Here is a 21720-nt window from a genome sequence, read left to right as displayed (position 1 = left end):
GGACACACTCTCCTCTGTGGCCTCTGAACACTCTTTCCTGATTTTCTTCCTCCCTCACTAGCAGCATCTCCCCAGCTCCCCTGTGGTAACCCCTCTTCTTCTACAAAACCTCAGGAATTGGTTTTGTTGTTCTCTTTCTGTACTCCCAGTGGTCTCATTAATTATCATACATTTAAAAAATCACCTTATTCTGATGACTCCCAAATGCACCTACTAGGTCCAGACTCCTATTTTGAACTCCAGATTTAAATATTTAAATACCTACATACCTTTGCCTCCTTGATGCCTCTCAGGGATATCCCATGGACCAGATTCAAAGGACAACTCTTAATTTTCCTACCCAGCCTACCTCCCTGCCATGTTTCCCACCCTTGTATTGGATGGTAATATGATCAGTCAAAATGCTCAAACTAGGGGCGCCCAGCTGGTTCAGTCAGTAGAGCATGTGACTCTTGATCTCTGGGTTGTGAGGTCGAGCCCCACATTGGGTGCAGGTATTACTTAAAAACTTATTTTTATTTATTTATTTATTTATTTATTTATTTATTTATTTAATTTAAGTATGCTCCACACCCAACATGGGGCCTGACCTCTCAAATAAATAGATCTAAAAAAAAAATGTTAAAAAAATAAATCACAGCAGTAATAATAGCATTTATTGAACATTTACTGTTCGCCTGATGCTGTCCTAATTATTTTACGTATATTAAAACACATATTTAATCTTCATAACAACCCCACGAGAAATTAAAACAAGAGGGGGTTCCTGGGTGGCTCAGTCAAACGTCTGGCCTTCGGCTCAGGTCATGATCTCGGGGTCCTGGGATCAACCCTGTGTTGGGCTCCCTGCTCAGTGGAGAGCCTGCTTCTCCCTCTCCCTTTGCCCCTCCCCCGTTCCTGTTCTCTCACTGTATCTCAAATAAATAAATAATACCTTTAAAAGAAAATTAGGGGCGCCTGGGTGGCTCAGTCATTAAGCGTCTGCCTTCGGCTCAGGCCCTGGACCCAGGGTCCTGGGATCGAGCCCCGCATCGGGCTCCCTGCTCAGCGGGAAGCCTGCTTCTCCCTCTCCCACTCCCCCTGCCTGTGTTCCCTCTCTCGCTGTGTCTCTCTCTGTCAAATAAATAAATAATCTTAAAAAAATAATAATTAATTAAAAATTAAAAAAAAATTAAAGCAAAAGAGGTTAAGTAACTTGCCCAATCCTGATGGGACCAGATTTCAAGCTCCTAAATCTGGTTCCAGAGGTCACTATGCTGGACTGCCTCTTGCAAAAAGGAGAGTAAAGATACGGAGATCAGTTCAAAGTTAATGCAACAGTCCAAATAAGAAATGAGAATCTGAACCAGCAATGAAAGTAGGGAGACAAAGGGGTGAATTCAAAAGATACTCAGATAAGACCTAAATAGAGTGCTATATCATGTCCAAGAACTGAAAAACTGAGTATCATAAAGATGTCACTTTTTCCCAAAGTGAGCTCTAGATTCAATTCCAATCAATATCTCAATAGATTCAACTTGACAAATTAATTAAAAAATGTGTACCAATGAGCAAAGCCAAGAAGAGCCAAGATACTCTTTTTTGATTTCATTTCTTTATTTTAGAGACAGAGTGTGCTCGAGCAAGCGGGGGGGGGGGGGGGGGGGGGGGGGGGAGGAGCAGAGGGAGGACAAGCGGACTTAGAGCTGAGGCCAATACGGGGCTTGAGCTCATGACCCTGAGATCATGACCTGAGCGGAAACCAAGAGCTGGATGCTTAACTGACTGAGCCCCCCAGGCGCCCCGAGCCAAGACACTCTTGAAGAACAAACAAGACTAGAGATTTACCCTGTCAAGTATCAGGAATTATTTCAAAGCATTAGTAATTAAGACATCATGGAATTGACTCAGACAAATTAACCTACATAACAGAATACAGAGCCCATAAAACAAATCTATATATGCGGAAATTTGATTGACGACAGAGGTGGTATTGCTGATCAGTGAAGAAAGTCTGGACTTTTCAAAAACTAATGTTGGAAAAAAGTCAACATCTATACAGGAGGGAAAAATGGAATTGGATCCTTAGCAACATCCAATACAAAAATCATTATTTTTATAAAAATTAATTCTAAATGGATTGAAGACTTAAGCATAAAAAATGGAAATGTAAAACTTTTATTTTATTTTTTAAAGATTTTATTTATTTATTTGAGAAAAGAATACAAGTTTGGGGGGCAGGAGAGGAAGGGAGGGGGAGAGGGAGAGAGAAGAGGGGGAGGGACAGGGAGAGAGAAGAAGGGGAGGGAGAGAGAAGAGGGGGAGGGAGAGAGAAGAGGAGGAGGGAGAAGAGGGGGAGGGAGAGAGAAGAAGGGGAGGGAGAGGGAGAGAGAATCTTGAGCAGACTCCATGCTGAGCACAGAGCCCGACCTGGGGCTGGATCCCAGGACCCTGAGATCATGACCTGAGCTGAAACCAAGAGTCTGACGCTTTACAGACTGAGCCACCCAGGTGCTCCAGAAATGTAAAACTTTTAGAAGACAATAATAGAGAATAACTCTATGGCCTTAGAGTAGGAAGAATTTCTTGGATGAAATAAAAATCACATGCCATAAAGGAAAAGATTGATAAGTTATAACACACTAAATTAAGAACTTTGGAACCAAAGACACATAAAGTGAAATGACAATCCATAAACAGGGAGAATGTCAGCTGTACAGATAACTGACAAAAGATGAGGACTCGGGGCACCTGGGTGGCTCCGTGGGCTAAGCGTCTGCCTTCAGCTCAGGTCATGACCCCAGGGTCCTGGGATCAAGTCCGGCATCGGACTCCCGCAGGGAGCCTGCTTCTCCCTCTGCCTCTGCCTCTCTCTCCGTCTCTCATGAATAAAAAAATAAGGATGAGGACTCAAAATATATTTAAAATTCCTATAAATTAACATAAAAAAGACCAACCCCACCTCCCCCCCAAAAAACGTGAATACTTACTTCTCAGGAGAAAACATGAATGGCTAGTAAACATATTAAAAAGATGCTCAGACTCATAAAAAATCAGGAAAATGCAAATAAAACCACAATGAAATCCACATCCACTAACTGACAAAAATTAAAACACTGACTAGCTAAGTATTGGTTAGGATGTATCACAACATAAACACTTAAACTCTCAAGTATACCAGGGAAAATAATTTAGCATTACCTTGTATAAAGATACACAAACTTCATAATCCAGCAATTACATTAATCCTACAAGCCCTCTGCCTTTAATATCTTCTTTGTCCATCTTTGCATGGCCAAACCTTACTTTTCTTTCCGATACCCCTTCGGAGGTAAAAGTAATGTTTCTATGCTCTGAACTCCTACAGCACTTTGTAAGTGTCTTGGTATATCAATTTCTAGCCTGTATCATACCTATTTATATACGTGTCTTATCTTCTCTAGCAAATTGTAAGCAAGGAGAGACAAAAACCTGCTTGATTTGTCTTTTAATCCTATAGCACTAGACACAGCACTGCTTATAGGAGCATATGGTAAAGACTCAAAGCTACACAATCAAGCTGTACAAAACCTAGCATTCAAAAGGCACTCAAATATTTGTGGAATGAAGAAAAATCTGCTGAGTGACTGAATCAACCAAGACTTGATGGGCATACAAAGCATGAACTAGCAGTGAAAGGAGAATCAGAACATCAATTTGTGTATCCCAAGTCCCCAATCTATTTTTCTCCCAGATTCCAGCTCCATGATGCATCAGGAGAACCAACTCTCAGCTACAAATGGGAATTACTGCCAACAAGGTTGACAAAGAAGGAGGGCAGGGCAGCAGGAGGTGGAAAAAATAAAGAAGGTAACAAAGTAGGAGAAGGAAGGAATGGCAATACTGACTGGAAGTCATCTTCTGTAAGAACTATGAGAGCAAGAAACTATAAGGAAGCAAAGAAAAATTTACAGACCTTTGGTAAAAAAGGCAGTGAATGATAGGACAACTTAAAAAGATGAGGAAAGCTAGCCAGCAATTGTGCGCTGGACACTTTTTTCCTTAAATTTATTATACAGTATTTCAGACATAAAAAGACAAAGTATAACCAATACCTGTGTATACTCCACTCAGTTTAAGAGACAGAGCATTAACAGTTGAAGCCCTCTGTATCCTTCTTCCATTATATCCCCCTCCAACTTCCAGAGGCAACAGTAACCTGAATTTGGAGTGAGACATTCTTACTCATTTCTTTCCTTTTTTTTTTAAGATTTTATTTATTTATTTATTTATTTATTTATTTATTTATTTATTTATTTGAGAGAGGGAGAGGGAGAAGCAGACTCCCCGCTGAGCAGGGAGCCCGATGCGGGGCTGGATCCCAGGAGCCTGGGATCATGACCTGAGCCGAAAGCAGACACTTAACCGACTGAACCACCCAAGCGCCCTTTACTCATTTCTTTATATTTTTACAGGGGTGCCATTTTTTCAAAAGTAGTGATAAATTTTGTGGCAAAGTGAGGAATCTCACCTAAATACACTGTCCATCATAAGAGACCCAGAATAAAAGGAAAAGTAAAGGAACAGTCTGTAACAACTGACCAACTCTAAGACAAAAAAGAGATGGGGATTTAGAAGACAGATAGGTAATAGATGAAGAGGAAAAAAGTGAAGGCAAACTAGTGAAAAAGAAGCAAAGCAAAAAAGAACAAAACTCAATTTTGATAAAGAGAAATAGTTGCCTCAGAAACTGCTACACTAGTTGCCTCTTAAACAAAATAATGAGTGAGTGAGTTCAGTTCACACACCCGATAAATTCACACAAACTACCTGTTAGGTACACCCTTCTAAAACACGAGGGATAAACTGCCTTCGTGGAACATTTATTCTAGTTGGGGAAAGGGGCAAACAAATGAATAAGATATCAGATGTTCAGAAAAAGATAAAGCGGAGGACAGAAGGCAGAGTCCTGGTGAGGAGAAGGAGCGGCTTGCTATTTTATGTGAAGGTGGTTACAGAACGTCTCTCTGATGAAGTGACATTGGAGTAGAAACCTAAAGAAGTGGGCAATGTAGAAGGCTGTTTCAGGAAGAGTAACAGCAAATGCAAAGGCCCTGAGGTGGGAGTGTACACAGCATTTTAGGAATTGTAAGAGGACCGAATGTGGCCGGGACAGAGCAGGCCATGAGAAGACTGAGAAGGGTCCATGCAGACACGGTGATCAGAAGGGCATCCCACGTAGATCAGTACCAGAATTGGGGCTTCAAAGTGAGATGCAAAATCACTGGAGAGTTTTCAGGAGAAAAGGAAAATGATCTGCTCTATATTTTATTTTTTTGCTCTACATTTTTAAATAAGGTGGTATCACCTTACTGATAATTTAATTATCATAAATGTATCATTTAAACAGGGACACTTTGGTGCGTGAACAAGGGTGTTATTAGTAGTTACCTCAGGACAACAGACATTAACCAGATTTTACTTTTTTTTCCCTCAAGACCTTAATTTTAAAAGGCTTCTCTGCATAGCCAGTTGGAAGGGGTTCTTCTGGCCAAATCTGGAACAATTTGATCACAATATATAAGTTGTAAAAGATTACAACATAATGAAGTAAAAATCTCCAAGGCAACATTGTTAAACATAAATAAATAAAAAGGGAAAGTTCCTTCTTACAGCATAAAGCCAACCAATAAATGTAGAAGGAAAGACATAATTAGAAAACCATCATTTAGCAAACATCATAAAAGAAAACTGATTAGGGCAAGAGTCATCCACAGCTGCTAAAATTGGTAGGTGAGTGTTTGAAAGTAATAGGATATTTTCACAGTCTCAGAATATATCCCCACAAGATACTAATTACAAAAGGAAAAATAATAAATTTATAATGGAGAAAACTGGCACACATCACCTTAACTTAGTAGCTAGAATTAACATTGCCAGTAATGGGACCAATAACAGAATGTGCACCCTAACATGATACACAGAGAAGAACTCAGCATCCCTTCTTAAGTAGTACCACCCAAAGTGCATGACCTGAATCTACCATGAGCAAACGTCAAACAAACCCAAATTGAGGGACAGACTACAAAATAACTGGCCTGTACTCATCAAGTTGTTAATGTCATAAAAACACAGAGTCAGGGACACCTGGGTGCCTCAGTCAGTTAAGCATCTGCCTTCAGCTCAGGTCATGATCCCAGGGTCCTAGAATGAAGCCCCATGTCAGGATTCCTGCTCAGCGGGGAGTCTGCTTCTCCCTCTCCCACTGCCTGCCGCTCCCCCTGCTCGTGCTCTGTCAAATAAATAAATAAAATCTTAAAAAAAAAATACAAAGAATCAGGAATCCAGGTCCTGGAATGGAGCCCCACATCGGGCTCCCTGCTGAGCAGGGGAGTGCGCTTCTCTCTGCCCCTCCCCCCAACTCATGCACGCGCTCTCCCCTTCTCTCTCCTCTCTCTCCCAAATAAATAAAATCTTAAAAAAAAAATACACACTAAAGTATTTAGGTGTTAAGAGGCACTGCATCTGCAACTTAAACAGTTTTTCTTTTTCTTTTTTCTTTTTTTTCTTAATCAAGTAGGCTCCACACCCAGCATGGAGCCCAATGTAGGGCTCAAACTCACAACCCTGAGATCCCGACCTGAGCTGAGATCAAGAGTCAGACACTGGGGCGCCTGTGTGGCTAGTTGTTAAGCGTCTGCCTTCGGCTCTGGTCATGATCCCAGAGTCCTGGGATCGAGTCCCACATCGGGCTCCCTGCTCTGCAGGAAGCCTGCTTCTCCCTCTCCACCTCCCCCTGCTTGTGTTCCCTCTCTCGCTTTCTCTGTGTGTCAAACAAATAAAATCTTAAAAAAAAAAAAAAAAAGAGTCAGACACTTAACTGACTGAGCTACCCAGGCACCCCTTAAACAGTTCAGAAAAAAAAAATTCTAGGTGTTGGAGAGAAGAGGGAGAAAGATAAAACAAATATAGCAAAATGTTAACATTTGAGTAATCTTGGTGAAGAGTATTTAGAAATTCTTTGTAGTGTTTTTGCAAATCTTCAAGTCTGAAATTACTATTTTTTATGAACAAAATACACACATACTTATAAAGTTTCTGTGTAGAGAACAGGCTGTGAGGGTGATGAGTGCAGAGCTGGAAGCAGGGGTGGACCAATTAAAAGGCTACTACAGATTAAGGACAGAGGTCGTGAAAGATGGCAAAGTAGAAAGCTCCAGAAATTGGTCCCTCCACCAAAAATAACTGTTGAGTTGGCAAGAAATGCTTGAACCAACTATTTTGGAAATCTGGAATCTAGCCAAACACCAGCAGCATCCAAAGGAATGCTTGATGAAGAAAGAAGCTGGTAAATTTTAGTGAATTTCAGCACTTGGCATACCATCTATCTTCCCCCAGCTCCCAGTCCCATGGCAGGCAGCTGTGGGGACAGTAGCCTGAGATCCTGTTGCAGGCTGCTGGTGTCAGAGTGGGCAATAGGGACTCTGTCCTCCAAAAATCAAGGTTATTTGTTTTGATCACTGCTTTTGATTGCTGAAGAGTTGGCACACAGGCTGGCCATTGTTTCAACCCTGTGCCAGAGGTGGCTTCCTCAGCAGAGTCAGACAAGGGGATTTAAAGAAACAGAACATTCTTTTTTCCTCTTTTCTTTTCTTATTAGATTCAGGCATTTAAGAAAATTTCTGTAAAATCACTGGCTGACCATGGAGGTAACAGAAGAGACATAAGTGACCACATAAAACAAGGAACATACTCTTTGCAAAAATACTTTGGGAAAGTAACTAAACAAATGGATAATTTCAGTTCTAATCAAGTAGCAACAGTAATCTCTAGGGATGGAGTAGAATCTGCTTTCCAGAGTTACCATATTACAATACTCAAAATGTCCAGTTCTAAACAAAAAATTACAAAACATATAAAAAGACAAAGAAGCGACTGCCTTCGGCTCAGGTCATGATCCTGGAGTCCCGGGATCGAGTCCCGCATCGGGCTCCCCGCTCAGCAGGGAGTCTGCTTCTCCCTCTGACCCTCCCCCTTCTCGTGCTCTCTCTCATTCTCTCTCTCAAATAAATAAAATCTTAAAAAAAAAAATTAAAAAAAAAGACAAAGGAGAGCATGGCCAATTCACAAGAAAAGAGAAATTGACAGAAACTATCCTTGAGCAAGCCCTAAAACTAGACTTAATATACAAACACCTTAAATATGCTCAAAGAGCTGAAGGAAACATGGACAAATAACTAAAGGAAATCAGGAGAACAATGTATGAACAAGTAAAGAACAGCAATAAAAGTTATAAAAAGGAAACAAATAGAAAATCTGGACCCAAAAGTACAATAGCTGGAATTAAAAATTTACTACAGGAATTCACATCAGATCAGCAGAAGAATCAGCAAACCTGAAGACAGCAAATTGAGATTACTCAGACTGAGGGGCAGAAAGAAAAATGAATGAAGAAAAATGAACAGAAACTAACAGACCTATGATACACCATTCAAGTGTAACAATGTACATATTATGAGAGTTCTAGGAGAAGAGGAAGAGGCAGAAAAAAAATTGGAAGAAATAATGGTTAAAAACTTTCCAAATTGGGATGCCTGGTGGCTCAGTTGTTAAGCATCTGCCTTTGCCTCGGGTCATGATCCCGGCATCGTGGGATCAAGCCCCACGTCAGGCTCCCTGCTCAGAGGGGAATCTGCTTCTCCCTCTCCCTCTGCCCTTCCCCCACTTGTGCTCGCTATCTCTAATAAATAAATACAATCTATTAAAAAAAAAATTTCCAAATTGATGAGAGACATGAATCTACACATCCACGGAGCTCAGCAAACTTAAAAAGGATAAATTCAAAGAGAGCCACACCTATGTGCGTTATGTACAAACTGTTGGAAAACAGAATCTTCAAAGCAGTAGAAAGGGACTCATCACATTTTGAGGGAACCTCAATGAAATTAACAGTCAATATCTCATCAGAAACCACGGAGGCCAGAAGGCAGTGGGATAATATATGTAAAGCACTGAAACTAAAAACCAAGAATTCCAAAATGATGGAAAAATTAAACTATTTTTCAACAAAAGCTATGGGAGTTCATTTCTAGTAAACCAGCCCTACAAGAAATGCTAAAGGGAATCCTTCAGCCTGAAATGAAAGAACACTAGACGGTAACTCACAGTCGTATGAAGAAAAAAGATCATTACACAGGTCACATAGTACACTGATTTTTAGTATGTAACTCTTCTTTTTGTTTCCTATTTGATTTAAAAGACAAAATGCATAAGGGTGCCTGACAGTGGAGCACGTGACTCTTGATCTCAGGGTTGTAAGTTTGAGCCCCATATTGGGTGTAGAGCTTACTTTAAAAAAAAAAAAAAAGAACGAATGAATAAAACAATGATTATAAATCTATGGTAACAGGCACACAATGTATAAAGACATAATTGGTGACAATAACAACATAAAAAGTGGAAAAAGAACTGGACAGGAAAAGAATTAATGTATGCTGTTTTTTAAAATTGAGATATAATTCACATATAACATTATATTAGTTTCACGTGTACCACATGATTTGATATCTATACATATTTATATCTATTGCAAAATGATCACCACAATAAGTCTAGCTGGTATCAAACCAAATTAGATTGTTATACACTTACGAAGTTAACTGTAATCCCCACAGTAACCACCAAGAAAATAACTTTTAAAAATATACAAAAAAATAAAAAAATAAAGAAGGAATTAAAATGGTACCTTAGAAAGAATCAAACACAAAAGAAGAGTAATTGAGCAACAACAACAACAAAAATATATGACCTATAGAAAACAAATAGCAGGGGCACCTGGGTAGCTTAGTTGGTTGAGCGTCCAACTCTCGATTTCAGCTCAGGTCATGATCTCAGGGTTGTGGGATAGAGCCCTGTGTCAGTCACTGCCCTCAGCACGGAGTCTGCTTGTCCCTCTCCCTCTTGCTCCTCCCCCACTGCTGTCTGTCTGTATCTTTAAAGTAAATAAAATCTTAAAAAAAAAAAATAGTACAATGGCAGAAATTAGTCCTTCATTATCAGTAATCACTTTAAGTACAAATGGTTTAACTCACCAATTAAAGACACAGACTGGCAGAAAAGATTTTTTTTTAATGACCAACCATATGTTGCTTACAGAAGACTCACTTTAGATACAATACACAAATGGCTAAAAGTGAAGGAACGGAAGATCTTCCATGCGAATAGTAACCAAAAGAGACCTGCAGTGACTAATCAAATATCAAACAAAATAGAATTTAAGTTAAAAGTTGCTACAAGAGACAAAGAGGGACTTTTATATTGGTTTAAAAGACAATTTATCAAGAAAATATCATTACAGGGGCGCCTGGGGGGCTCAGTCAGTTAAGTGTTTGCCTTTGGCTCAGGTCAATGATCCCAGGGACCTGGGATCGAGCCCCACATCGGGCTCCCCGCTCAGCTGGAAGCCTGCTTCTGCCTGCCACTCTGCCTGCTTGTACACTTGCTTGCTCTCTCTCTCAAATAAATAAATAAAATCTTAAAAAAGGAAAATATAACTATAAATATGAGGGCAAAATGAAGTAGAAAAATAAAAAAATAGTAGTGCATCCACAAAACCAAAAGCCTGTTCTTTAAAAAGATCAACAAAATTGGGCGCCTGGGTGGCTCAGATGGTTAAGCGTCTGCCTTCGGCTCAGGTCATGATCCCAGGGTCCTGGGATCGAGTCCCGCATTGGGCTCCCAGCTCCTTGGGAGCCTGCTTCTCCCTCTGCTTCTCTCTCTCTCTCTGTCTCTCTGTCTCTCATGAATAAATAAATAAAATCTTTAAAAAAAAAAAAAAGATCAACAAAATTGACAAACTTTTAGCTAGACTGTCCAGGAAAAAAGGGGAGAAGACACAAATAAATAAATCAGAAATGAAAGGGGCTATTACCACCAACTTTATAGAAATGAAAGGATTTTAAGAGAACACTATGAACAATCTTACTCCAAAAAATAAGATAATTTAGATGCAAAATTTTTTTCTAGAAACAAAATACTGAAACTGACTCAAGAAGAAATAACAAATCTCAACAGATATATAACAAGAGATTGAATCAGTAATCAAAATCCTCTCAATAAAGAAAAGTCTAGAACAGATGCCTTCACTAGTGAATTCTACCAAACACTTAAAGAATTAACACCAACCCTACTCAAACTCTTCCAAAAAAAAGAGAACACTTTCTAAAACATTCTACAAGGCCAGCATTATCCTGACACCAAAGCCAGACAAAAATAGCATGGGAAAAGAACACTACAGACCAATATCCCTGAATAAAGACACAAAAATCCTCACAAAATACTAGTGTAATAGCATATAAAAATGAGTACACACTCGGGGCGCCTGGGTGGCTCAGATGGTTAAGCATCTGCCTTCGGCTCAGGTCATGATCCCAGGGTCCTGGGAACGAGGCCCACGTCGGGCTTCCTGGCTCAGCGGGGAGCCTGCTTCTCCTTCTCCCTCTGCCTTTCTCCCTGCTCATGCTCTCTCTCTCTCTATCTCTGTGTCTCAAATGAATAAAATCTTTAAAAAAAAGAAAAGATTACACACTATAACCAAGTAGGATTTTTCTCAGAAATACAAGGTGGTTCAACATAAGGAAATCAACGTAATATACCACATGATCATCTCAATAGACACAGAAAAGGCACTGGACAAAATTTAACACACGTTCATGATAAAAACACTCAGCAAAACCTTGATGACTTTATGCTAAGTGAAATAAGGCAGTCACATAAGGACAAATTTGTATGACTCCCCTATATGAGATTCCTAGAGTGTCAAATTCATAGAGACAAAGTAGAATGGTGGTGCCAGGCACTAGGCGAGTTAGTGATTAATGAGTAGAGAGTTTCAGTTTGGGATGATGAAAAAATTCTGGAGATGGATGCTGATAATAGTTGCACAACAACGTGAATGTATTTAATGCCACTGAACTAACTGTATACTTAAAAATAGCTAAAATGGGGGCGCCTGGGTGGCTCAGTTGTTAAGCGTCTGCCTTCGGCTCAGGTCATGATCCCAGGGTCCTGGGATCGAGCCCCACATCACATTGGGCTCCCTGCCCGGCAGGAAGCCTGCTTCTCCCTCTCCCACTCCCCCTGCTTGTGGTCCTGCTCTCACTCTCTCTCTCTCTGCCAAATAAATAAGTAAATAAAATCTTTTAAAAAAATAGCTAAAATGGTAAATTTTATGTGTATTTTACCACGATAAAACACACACACAAAGAGCCAACTAGGAATAAAAAGAAATTTCCTTAATATTAAATGGGCATTTATGAAAATTTCACAGCTCAATAGTAAAAGACTGAAAGCTTTCCCTCTAAAATCAGAAATAAGGATACCCACTTTCACCACTGCTATTTGACACTGTACTGGAAGTCCTTACAAGAACAATTATGCAAGAAAAAGAAATAAAAGGCATACAAATAGGAAAAGAAAAAGTGAAGCTATACATGATTCTACATATAGAAAATCCCATAGGATCCAGAAAAATACTAGAGCTAATAAGTGAATTCAGCAAAGTTGCAGGATATGAGATCAACACACACAAACACACAAATCAGTTGTTTCTACATACCAGCAATAAACAAGCCAAAATGGAAATTAAGAAAACAATTCCATGTATAATAGCATCCAAAAGAATAAAATAAATAGGAATAAATTTAACCAATTATATGAAAGACAAGTACAGATCTTCTTTGACTTACAATGGGGTTATGTCCCAATAAACCCATCCTAAGTTGACAATATTGTCAGTCAAATATGTATTTAATACATCTAACCTACCGGGGTGCCTGGGTGGCTCAGTCGTTAAGGACTGCCTTCAGCTCTGATCATGATCCCAGAGTCCTGGGATCGAGCCCTGCATCGGGTTCCCTGCTCAGTGGGAAGCCTGCCCTCTCCCACTCCCCCTGCTTGTGTTGCCTCTCTCTGTCTCTCTCTGTCAAATAAATAAATAAAATCTTTAAAAAAAAAAAACTTAAAAAAAAATACATCTAACCTACCAAACATCATAGCTTAGCCTAGGTCACTACCTTAAGTGTACTGAGAACAATTACATTAGCCTACAGTTGGGTAAAATCATCTTACACAAAGCTTATTTCATAATAAAGTGTTGAACATCATATAACTTATTGAATACTGTACTGAAAGTAAAAAATGGAATGGTTGTATGGATACAGAATAGTTGTGAAGTGTATCATTTGTTTACCCTTGTGATCACCTGGCTGACTGGGAGCTGTGGCTCACTGCCACTGCCTAGCATCATGAGAAAAGTATTGTATCGCATCTCCCCTCCCCTCCCAGTAAAAGTTCAAAATTCAAAATCAGAAGTATGGTTTCTACTGAATGCATATCACTTTTACGCCATTGTAAAGTCAAAAAATCATTAAGTTGAACCATCGTAAGTTGGAGATCATATGCTGATGGGGCACCTGGCTGGCTCAGTTGGTAGAACATGTGATTCTTGATCTTGAGGTTGTGAGTTTGAGCCCCATGTTGGGTGTAGAGATTATTTAAAAATAAAACATTAAGAAAAAAGTGGGGGCAACCTGGGTGGCTCAGTTGGTTGAGTGGCCAACTCTTGGTTTTGGCTCAGGTCATGATCTCATGGGTGGTGGGACCAAGCCACACGACATACTCCACACTCAGCTAGGAGTCTGCTTGAAGATTCTCCCCCTCTGCTCCTCCCCCCACGCACTCGCTCTCGTGCATGTGCTGTCTCGTTCTCTCGCTCTCTAAAAATAAATAAATAGGGCGCCTGGGTGGCTCAGTTGGTTAAGCGACTGCCTTCAGCTCAGGTCATGATCCTGGAGTCCCGGGATCGGGTCCCGCATCAGGCTCCCTGCTCGGCGGGGAGTCTGCTTCTCCCTCTGACCCTCTCCCCTCTCATGCTCTCTATCTCATTCTCTCTCTAAAATAAATAAATAAAATCTTTTAAAAAATTAAATAAAAATAAATAAATAAATAAATCTTTAAAAAAAAAAAAAAGACTTGAATAGACACTTCTCCAAAGATACACATACAAATGGCCAGCAAGCACGTGAAAAGATGTTCAACTTCATGGTCACTAAGGAGTACAGCAAAACACAACCACAATGATATACCATTCACCCTCACTAGGGTGGGTTTAATCAGAACACAACAACAAAAAAGAAAACAGGAAATAAGAAGTGCTGACGAGAGTGTAGAGAAATAGGACCACTCGTACATTGCTGGTGGAACATACACTGGTTCAGCTGCTGTGTAAAACGGCTTGACAGTTCATGGGGAGCCTGGGTGGCTCAGTTGGTTGAGCGACTGCCTTTGGCTCAGGTCATGATCCTAGAGTCCCGGGATCAGTCCCACATTGCGCTCCCTGCTCAGTGGGGAGCCTGCTTCTCCCTCTGACCCTCCCCCCTCTCATGCTCTCTCTCTCAAATAAATAAATAAATAAAATCTTAAAAAAACAAAACCAAAAATGGCTTGACAGTTCCTGAAAAAGTTTGGTATATACTACACACCTATTAGAATGGCCAAAATCTGAAACACTGACAACACCAAATACTGACAAGGATGTGGAGCAAAGGGAGCTCTCACTAATTTCCAGGAAGAATGCAAAATGATACAGCCACTTTAGAGGACAGTCTGGCAGTTTCTTACAAAAACTAAACATACTCTGGAGTGGAGGGGGGGTGGGAGGGATGGGGTGGCTGGGTGATGGACATTGGGGAGGGTATGTGTTATGGTGAGCGCTGTGTATTGTGTAAGACTGATGAATCACAAACATGTACCCATGAAACAAATAATACATTATGTTAATAATAAAAAATTGAATTAAAGAAATAATAAAGCTGGGGGGCGCCTGGGTGGCTCAGTTGGTTAAGCGACTGCCTTCAGCTCAGGTCATGATCCTGGAGTCCCGGGATCGAGTCCCGTATCGGGCTCCCTGCTCAGCAGGGAGTCTGCTTCTCCCTCTGACCCTCCCCCCTCTCATGTGCTCGCTCTCTCTCTCATTCTCTCTCTCAAATAAATAAAATCTTTAAAAAAAATAATAAAGCTGGGAAAATACCAGGAAAAAAAAACACACACCAAAAAAACTAAACATACTCTTACTATATGATCCAGAATTGCATTCCTTGCTATTATTTACCCAAAGGAGTTGGAAACTATCTCTACACAAAACCCTGTACATGGATGTTTTATAACAGTTTTATTCATAACTGCCAAAACTTGAAAGGAAACAAAATACCCTTCAGTAGATAAATGAATAAACTGTGATACATCCAGACTAGACTATTGAGCACTAAAAAGAAATTTGCTATCAAGCCATGAAAAGACATGGAGGCATGTTAAATGCATATTTCTAAGTGAAAGAAGCTAATCTGAAAAGGCTACATATTGCATGATTCCAATTATATGACATTCTATAAAGGCAAAACTGGAAACACTAAAAAAAAAAAAATCAGTGGGTTGTCAGGGTTGGGTGGGGGTGGGGGAATGAATAGGCAGAACACAGAGGATTTTTAAGGCAGTAAAAATACTCTGTATGGGCGCCTGGGTGGCTCAGTTGGTTAAGTGACTGCCTTCGGCTCAGGTCATGATCCTGGAGTCCCGGGATCGAGTCCCGCATCAGGCTCCCTGCTCAGCAGGGAGTCTGCTTCTCCCTCTGACCCTCTTCCCTCTCATGCTTTCTATCTCTCATTCTCTCCCTCTCTCAAATAAATAAATAAAATCTTTAAAAATAAAAATAAAAAAAAATAAAAATACTCTGTATGATACTCTAATGATGGATACATGTCATTATGTATTTGTCCAAAACTCTAGAATGTATACTACCAAGAGTGAACTCTAAGGTAAACTATGGACTTTGGGTGATTATAATATGTCAATGTAGGTTCATCGATGTAAGTACAGAGTGTGGACCACTCTTGTAAAGGCTGTTGATAAAAGGGGAGAATATACATGTGTGGAGGCAGGAGGTATATGGCAAATCTTTGTACCTTCCTCTCAGTATTTCTGTGAGCCTAAAACTGCTCTAAAAGTCTTTAAATTAAAAAAAAAAAAGTTAAGCATAGAATTTCCAGGCCTAGAAATATATCCAAGAGAAATGAAAACATGTCTATTAAGCATGATGATTATAGTCAATAATACTGTATTGCATATTTGAAAGTTGCTAAGAAAGTAGATCTTAAAAGTTCTCATCACAAGAAAACAATTTTTTCTAACTATGTATGGTGAAAGATGTTAACTAGACTTATCATTCTGATCATTTTGCAATTTATACAAATATTTAATCATTATGTTCCACACCTTAAACTAATACAATGTTATATACCAATTATAACTCAATTAAAAGAAATCTACACAAATGCTTATAAACATTTCATACTCATCTCCTTTTTAAACATAATGACACATTAGCATTATTCATAATAGTCAAAAGGTGGAAACAATCCCTACATCACCAATGGATGAACAGATAAACAAGCTGTGATTTATATACATATGATGGATTATTCAGACATAAAAAGGAATGAAATACTGAAGTACTGATACATGCTACAATGTGAATGGACCCTGAAAACATGATGCTAAGTGAAAGAAGCCAAACACAAAATGTCAGACATTGTACAACTCCATTTATATGAAATATCCAGATTAGGTAAATCCTTATAGACAGATTGCCAGGGAGAAAGGGGAGGGGGAAATGGGGAACAACTGCATAAAAGGTACAGGGTTTTCTTTTGGCCTGATGAGGTGGTAGTCGCACAACATTGTGAATACACTAATAACACTGAATTGTTCGCATTAAAATGGTTAATTTTTATGATGTGAATTCCACCTCAAATTTTAAAAAAAATGAAAGATGGAAAATTCTTTTTAAACTACAAAATTTAGGCAACCCTCTTGGGGACCCTCCCTCTTCAGGAGCTTTGTACTCTCAATAAACCTTGCTTTGCTGCCCACCATAAATAAACAAACTGAACTAAACAACAAAATTTAATCTTACTTTTTTTTTTTTAAGATTTTATTTATTTGACAGAGAGAGACACAGTAAGAGAGGGAACACAAGCAGGGAGAGTGGGAGAGGGAGAAGCAGGCTTCCCGTGGAGCAGGGAGCCCGATGCGGGGCTCGATCCCCGGACCCTGGAATCATGACCTGAGCTGAAGGCAGACACCTAATGACTGAGCCACCCAGGCGCCCCAATCTTCTCTACTTTTTAAAAAAGATTTTAGGGGCGCCTGGGTGGCTCAGTTGGTTAAGCTTAACTGCCTTCAGCTCAGATCATGATCCTGGAGTCCCGCATCGGGCTCCCTGCTCAGCGGGGAGTCCGCTTCTCCCTCTCCCGCTCTCCCCTCTTATGTACTCTCTCTCTCTCTCAAATAAATAAATAATAAAAAATAAAAATAAAAAAGATTTTGAGAGAGAGAGCCCTTTTTTACTTTAATAACAGCTCTATTTTGATACAGTTCACATACTATACAATTCACCCATCTAAAGTGTATAGTTGTCTTTAGTGTAGTCACAGAATTGTGCAACTATCACAATTTATTTTTATATATGAATGTATGCATCTTAAGTAATCTCTATACCCAACATGGGGCTCAAACTCATGACCCAAGATCGAGTGCTCTAACAACAGGGGCAGGTGCCCCTCACCACCATTTTAGAACATTTTTATCAACCCCACTATTTTAGAACATTTTTATGAACCCCCTCCCCCCAAAAAACCCAGTACCATTAGCAGTCACTCCCCATTAGCTCTTTCCCCAGGCTCTAGTCAACCACTATTCTACTTTCTGTCTCTATAGGTTTGCCTATTCTGGACATTTCATAAAAGTGGAATCATATGTTGCATCGTCTTTTGTGACTGGCTCCTTTTACTTAGCATGTTTTCAGGGAATTTCCTTTATTTTAACTATAAAACTTGTTCCATGTATTTAAATGTAAAGAAAAAAGAAAAAAGAGCCACTGAGAAAACGAACATTACTGAATACAACGGCAGATCAGGAGTCCAAAACAGAAATGCAGTTAAGATGAATCTTTATAAAATATAAATCAATAGATTTGATTATAAGATGCAGCAAAAAATGCAAATTAGGGTAAAATGAATACGTTAGGGAATATATTTTACAAAACAAATAGCTTGTCAAAGAGAACCTCTTCCCTAAAAAGGTGTAGGAAAATTAATTACGAGGTTTAATTAAAGGGAGAAACACAAAGAGCAAAGAATCGTTTTTGTGTATGAAAACTCCTCCAGTCAGTGTTTCTTAAATTGTGGTTGTTGGACTACCTGCATCAAAATCTAAGAACTTGTTTTAAAAATCAGATTTCTGGCCTGTGCCCCAGAAAATCACTGAAGATGAGACCCTGGGAACTATTTTTTTTTAATTTTATTTATTTATTCATGAGAGACAGAGAGAGAGAGGCAGAGGCAGAGGGAGAAGCAGGCTCCCTGCAGAGCAGGGAACCCGATGCGGGACTCAATCCCAGGACCCCGGGATCACGAACTGAGCCGAAGGGAGACGCTTAACTGACTGAGCCACCCAGGCGCCCCTGGAAACTATTTTTAATGGGTACTCTGGATGACTCTCATGAACACAAAGTCTGAGAACTGATATCTAATTAATACAAGTTAACACAAATGATTAAATATGTATCAGAGTCAAGAGAAGAGTGACAAGAGCAAAATGCATAAAAAAGAGGAAGGTAAAAAAAACAAAGAAAAATACTTCAAATTCTGGCACACTGTGCTCTAGAGAAAACAAAGTCATGTCTGAAAACTCTTGTAGAACTGATGTTGGAAAAAATTCTAAATGTGTAAATACACAAACCATTGTGCTAATACCAGTGAAGACCACTCAGGATATGACATAGGAAAGCATTTTTAAATTTAAGGTTGCCTGATAATGGAAAGCACATAACATGCACAGAATGTTTGTTGACAATGTCAACTATTTTTATAACAAGTACAGTTATATTTAATTATCTTCATCCTCTGATAATCCAGAGAAAACCAAACTTTTGCTGTGTTAGTCTTTACATGAACAACAGCATGAATTGTCAAATATTATGTCAACTGCTGTGCAAGCTCAGGGTCGGGACATTTACTTTCAGACCAAGATAATCTCTATTTTTAAGGGCAGACTTATGTAAACAAGGACAGGCAAAACTAGAGTTAAATTTCTCAACACTAAGAGCATTGCATGAGAGTGCTTAAATTTCCCTGAGAATCACTAAAATATGTATGCAAGGATAGCCTTTATTATTCTAACTGTAAGCAAAGATTCCTGAAGATGAAGTATTAAGTTCTAACTCATTAATTTACTTCACTGAGGAAAATCCATTTTGGTGTAGCAGGCATAAAGACAAGAATTTTACATTACATAACTCTCAAAGGATCTCACTATCAGAATACAAAATTTGTCTACCTTCCCCATAAAAAAACATCTTTCCCCTATAAACTCATAAATTCAAACTGATGTTCTAAAGTCTCTTTTGCCTCACTTACTTAGACTGAGCGTTATAATGCATTTGGAAACCCAATTATATTCCATGTAACCCTAAGGTGCAGATGTTTCAACATTTCCAGACACAATTCTTGTATATCTCATAAATGAGACAAACTACACTGGGGGTAATGAAGTAGCTAATGCATGCAAATAAACTACATGGGAAGTTATGCTACTTTCATAGGAGATTTTTATTTATTATCAACATTTGACTTGTTACACCAAAGTCTAGAAGTATCTAAAAGTTCTCCGATACTTTTTCTTTTTGTAGTTTATGTTTCAAAAGGCAGACATCCCACAATTAATCCTTAACGGCTGGCTAAGGCAGACGTGTGGACTTCTTCACCAAGGTCTCACATTTCCTTCCAACAAGCAGTCAACCAATATTCATCATTAACCCCATCTCCCAACTCCCCAGACATCCCTAACATGCTCAATGTGGCCCCTTCACACACTTCCAGTCCAACCTAACCCACACATACACACACACCATCGGTCCCCAAGTCTCCCACACTGGCACAACAAACAGCCTCTCAACATTCATCTGTTTTGCTAAACAAGGGCCATTCTTGCTTCTTCCACTAATCCTGCACAGACTTGACACTACCTACAATCTCTTGTTCCATTTCTTCCACAATAGTCACTATTCAAAGCAACAAAGAAACAAGTCAATCTTCCCTAACCGCAGACAGCTTATTTAACTAAATACCTCCCCCCATCCACTCCACCCCCCCCCCCCCCGCCCATTCTCTCTCCTGCTTTTGTTATTTAGAAGGTGCAGGGTCTGGGAAAATTCTCACTCACCTCATGCTATAGGCACCAGCACCCAGTTCCTGGCCGATCCCGGACAGACTAGCATCAAAGTCCTGCACCAGCCCAGATTCAATCACTTCATCGGCCAGAGGCAGCTTCAGAGCCCAGGCCATGCTGGCTCCTTCCTTGCCCCAGGAGACACCGTTTCTTGTACAAAGGCAAGTAGTGTGATTCTACCCAACGCGGCCAAGACTGTCGAAAACTCCAAACCAAGATCTCCCACGCAGTTCCCACTGGCCGACCCCAAGCCTGAACCGCACTGCCCGCACAACTAATTTGCCGTACCCTCGGCTCCTAGCTCCTACCTCGACTTCCAAAATCCCTCCCACCCAGCTCTCTGGAGCCGCGCGCGGGCCCCTTTGCTTAACTATTCCAGATTCCCCCGAGGCAGCCCGGGACTCCCGTACTCTCAATCCTTGGGCTCTCCCCTTGAGCTCGTGGTGGTCACTCGCTGCCTTCCAAACAGACCAGCGGCAGAGACCCGCTGCCTATCCGGCGCTCCCACGCCGCTTTCGCACCTTTTCCCCCGGTCGCCTTCTGCGGGAAGCCCCCCTCCCTCCAGGGACCCGCTCTCTCTTTCCCCTCCAGGCCTCGCTTCCGGTCAGTCCCACGATCACTTCCGGTCACCCCTTCTCAAGCCCGAGGCTCTTAGAACCAAATCCAGGTCTCCGCCGAGCCAACTCCCCACCCTCTGCAGTCCCCCACGGCCTCGGAACATGGAAGGGGAAAGTCCAGCACCGGCTTGAAACCCAGACTAGCCAGGGTCCTCCACCGCCCGCCGCCCCAGCGCCAACCAATCATGGCGCCCTCTCCCTTTGCGGGTCCGGAGAACGTGACGTCACCCCGTGGCTCGCCAATGAGGAAGAGAGTTCGTGGGCTTCGGCAGTGATAATAGGCTAGCTGCGCGACGGCACCCGCCCCCGTAGATGGGCTGGGCGGTCTAGGAGAGGACCCGGCGTGCGTCAGGTGTCCTCTGTTTAAATGGCCTTCTCTGTGGCTACCTGAGGACTGCCTTCCGCTGTGTACTGAGTCCGCACTCTAAGGCGTGGGTGGAGCCTTCACTCTAGTCTTACCGAACCCACCCCTAGCCCTGGAGGATTCTGCACCGTTTCCCCGGCGCTCCCTTTAGGTGCTCCTTTGCTCCTGGAATACTCTCTCTGCTTAAAACTCACCTCTCCGAAGGTCAAGACTGCTTATCCTCATCTTCCGCATTCTCCCGAATGCATTTGAACAGGAAAGCACGAGATAGGTGAAAGTTGGAGTTTTTAAAAAGTCGTGGTCTGAATTTAGGATTTGGGCTGGCGTCTTCACTTACCAGTTTGGTGATTTTTCGAATAATCGCTTAATCTCGTCGAGATTTCGATTCCTCCTTTGAAAAGTAGGGATAACCATCCCTGCTTCACCTTCCTTCGCTGT

At 40.7% G+C, this 21720-nt stretch overlaps 1 protein-coding gene across 9 annotated transcripts in view; it reads right to left on the bottom strand.

Moving 5' to 3' along the window:
* TFCP2 (transcription factor CP2) overlaps positions 1–20833 on the bottom strand; it is a 58624-nt gene extending 37791 nt beyond the window's left edge. For 8 of the 9 annotated variants that reach the window (XM_027594543.1, XM_027594544.1, XM_027594549.1 and 5 more), the window contains exon 1: positions 20296–20477. In XM_027594543.1, coding sequence (XP_027450344.1) covers positions 20296–20417 — 122 coding nt within the window. In that variant the 5' untranslated portion in view covers positions 20418–20477. Of the gene's footprint in view, positions 1–20295; positions 20478–20711 lie in introns of those variants that run through there. The other variant, XM_027594551.1, reaches the window with a different exon arrangement.
* Positions 20834–21720: the final 887 nt, after the last annotated feature.

Source organism: Zalophus californianus, chromosome 9, assembly GCF_009762305.2.
Source record: "Zalophus californianus isolate mZalCal1 chromosome 9, mZalCal1.pri.v2, whole genome shotgun sequence".
Taxonomy (NCBI): domain Eukaryota; kingdom Metazoa; phylum Chordata; class Mammalia; order Carnivora; family Otariidae; genus Zalophus; species Zalophus californianus.
This window is presented reverse-complemented; position numbering and strand designations above follow the sequence as displayed.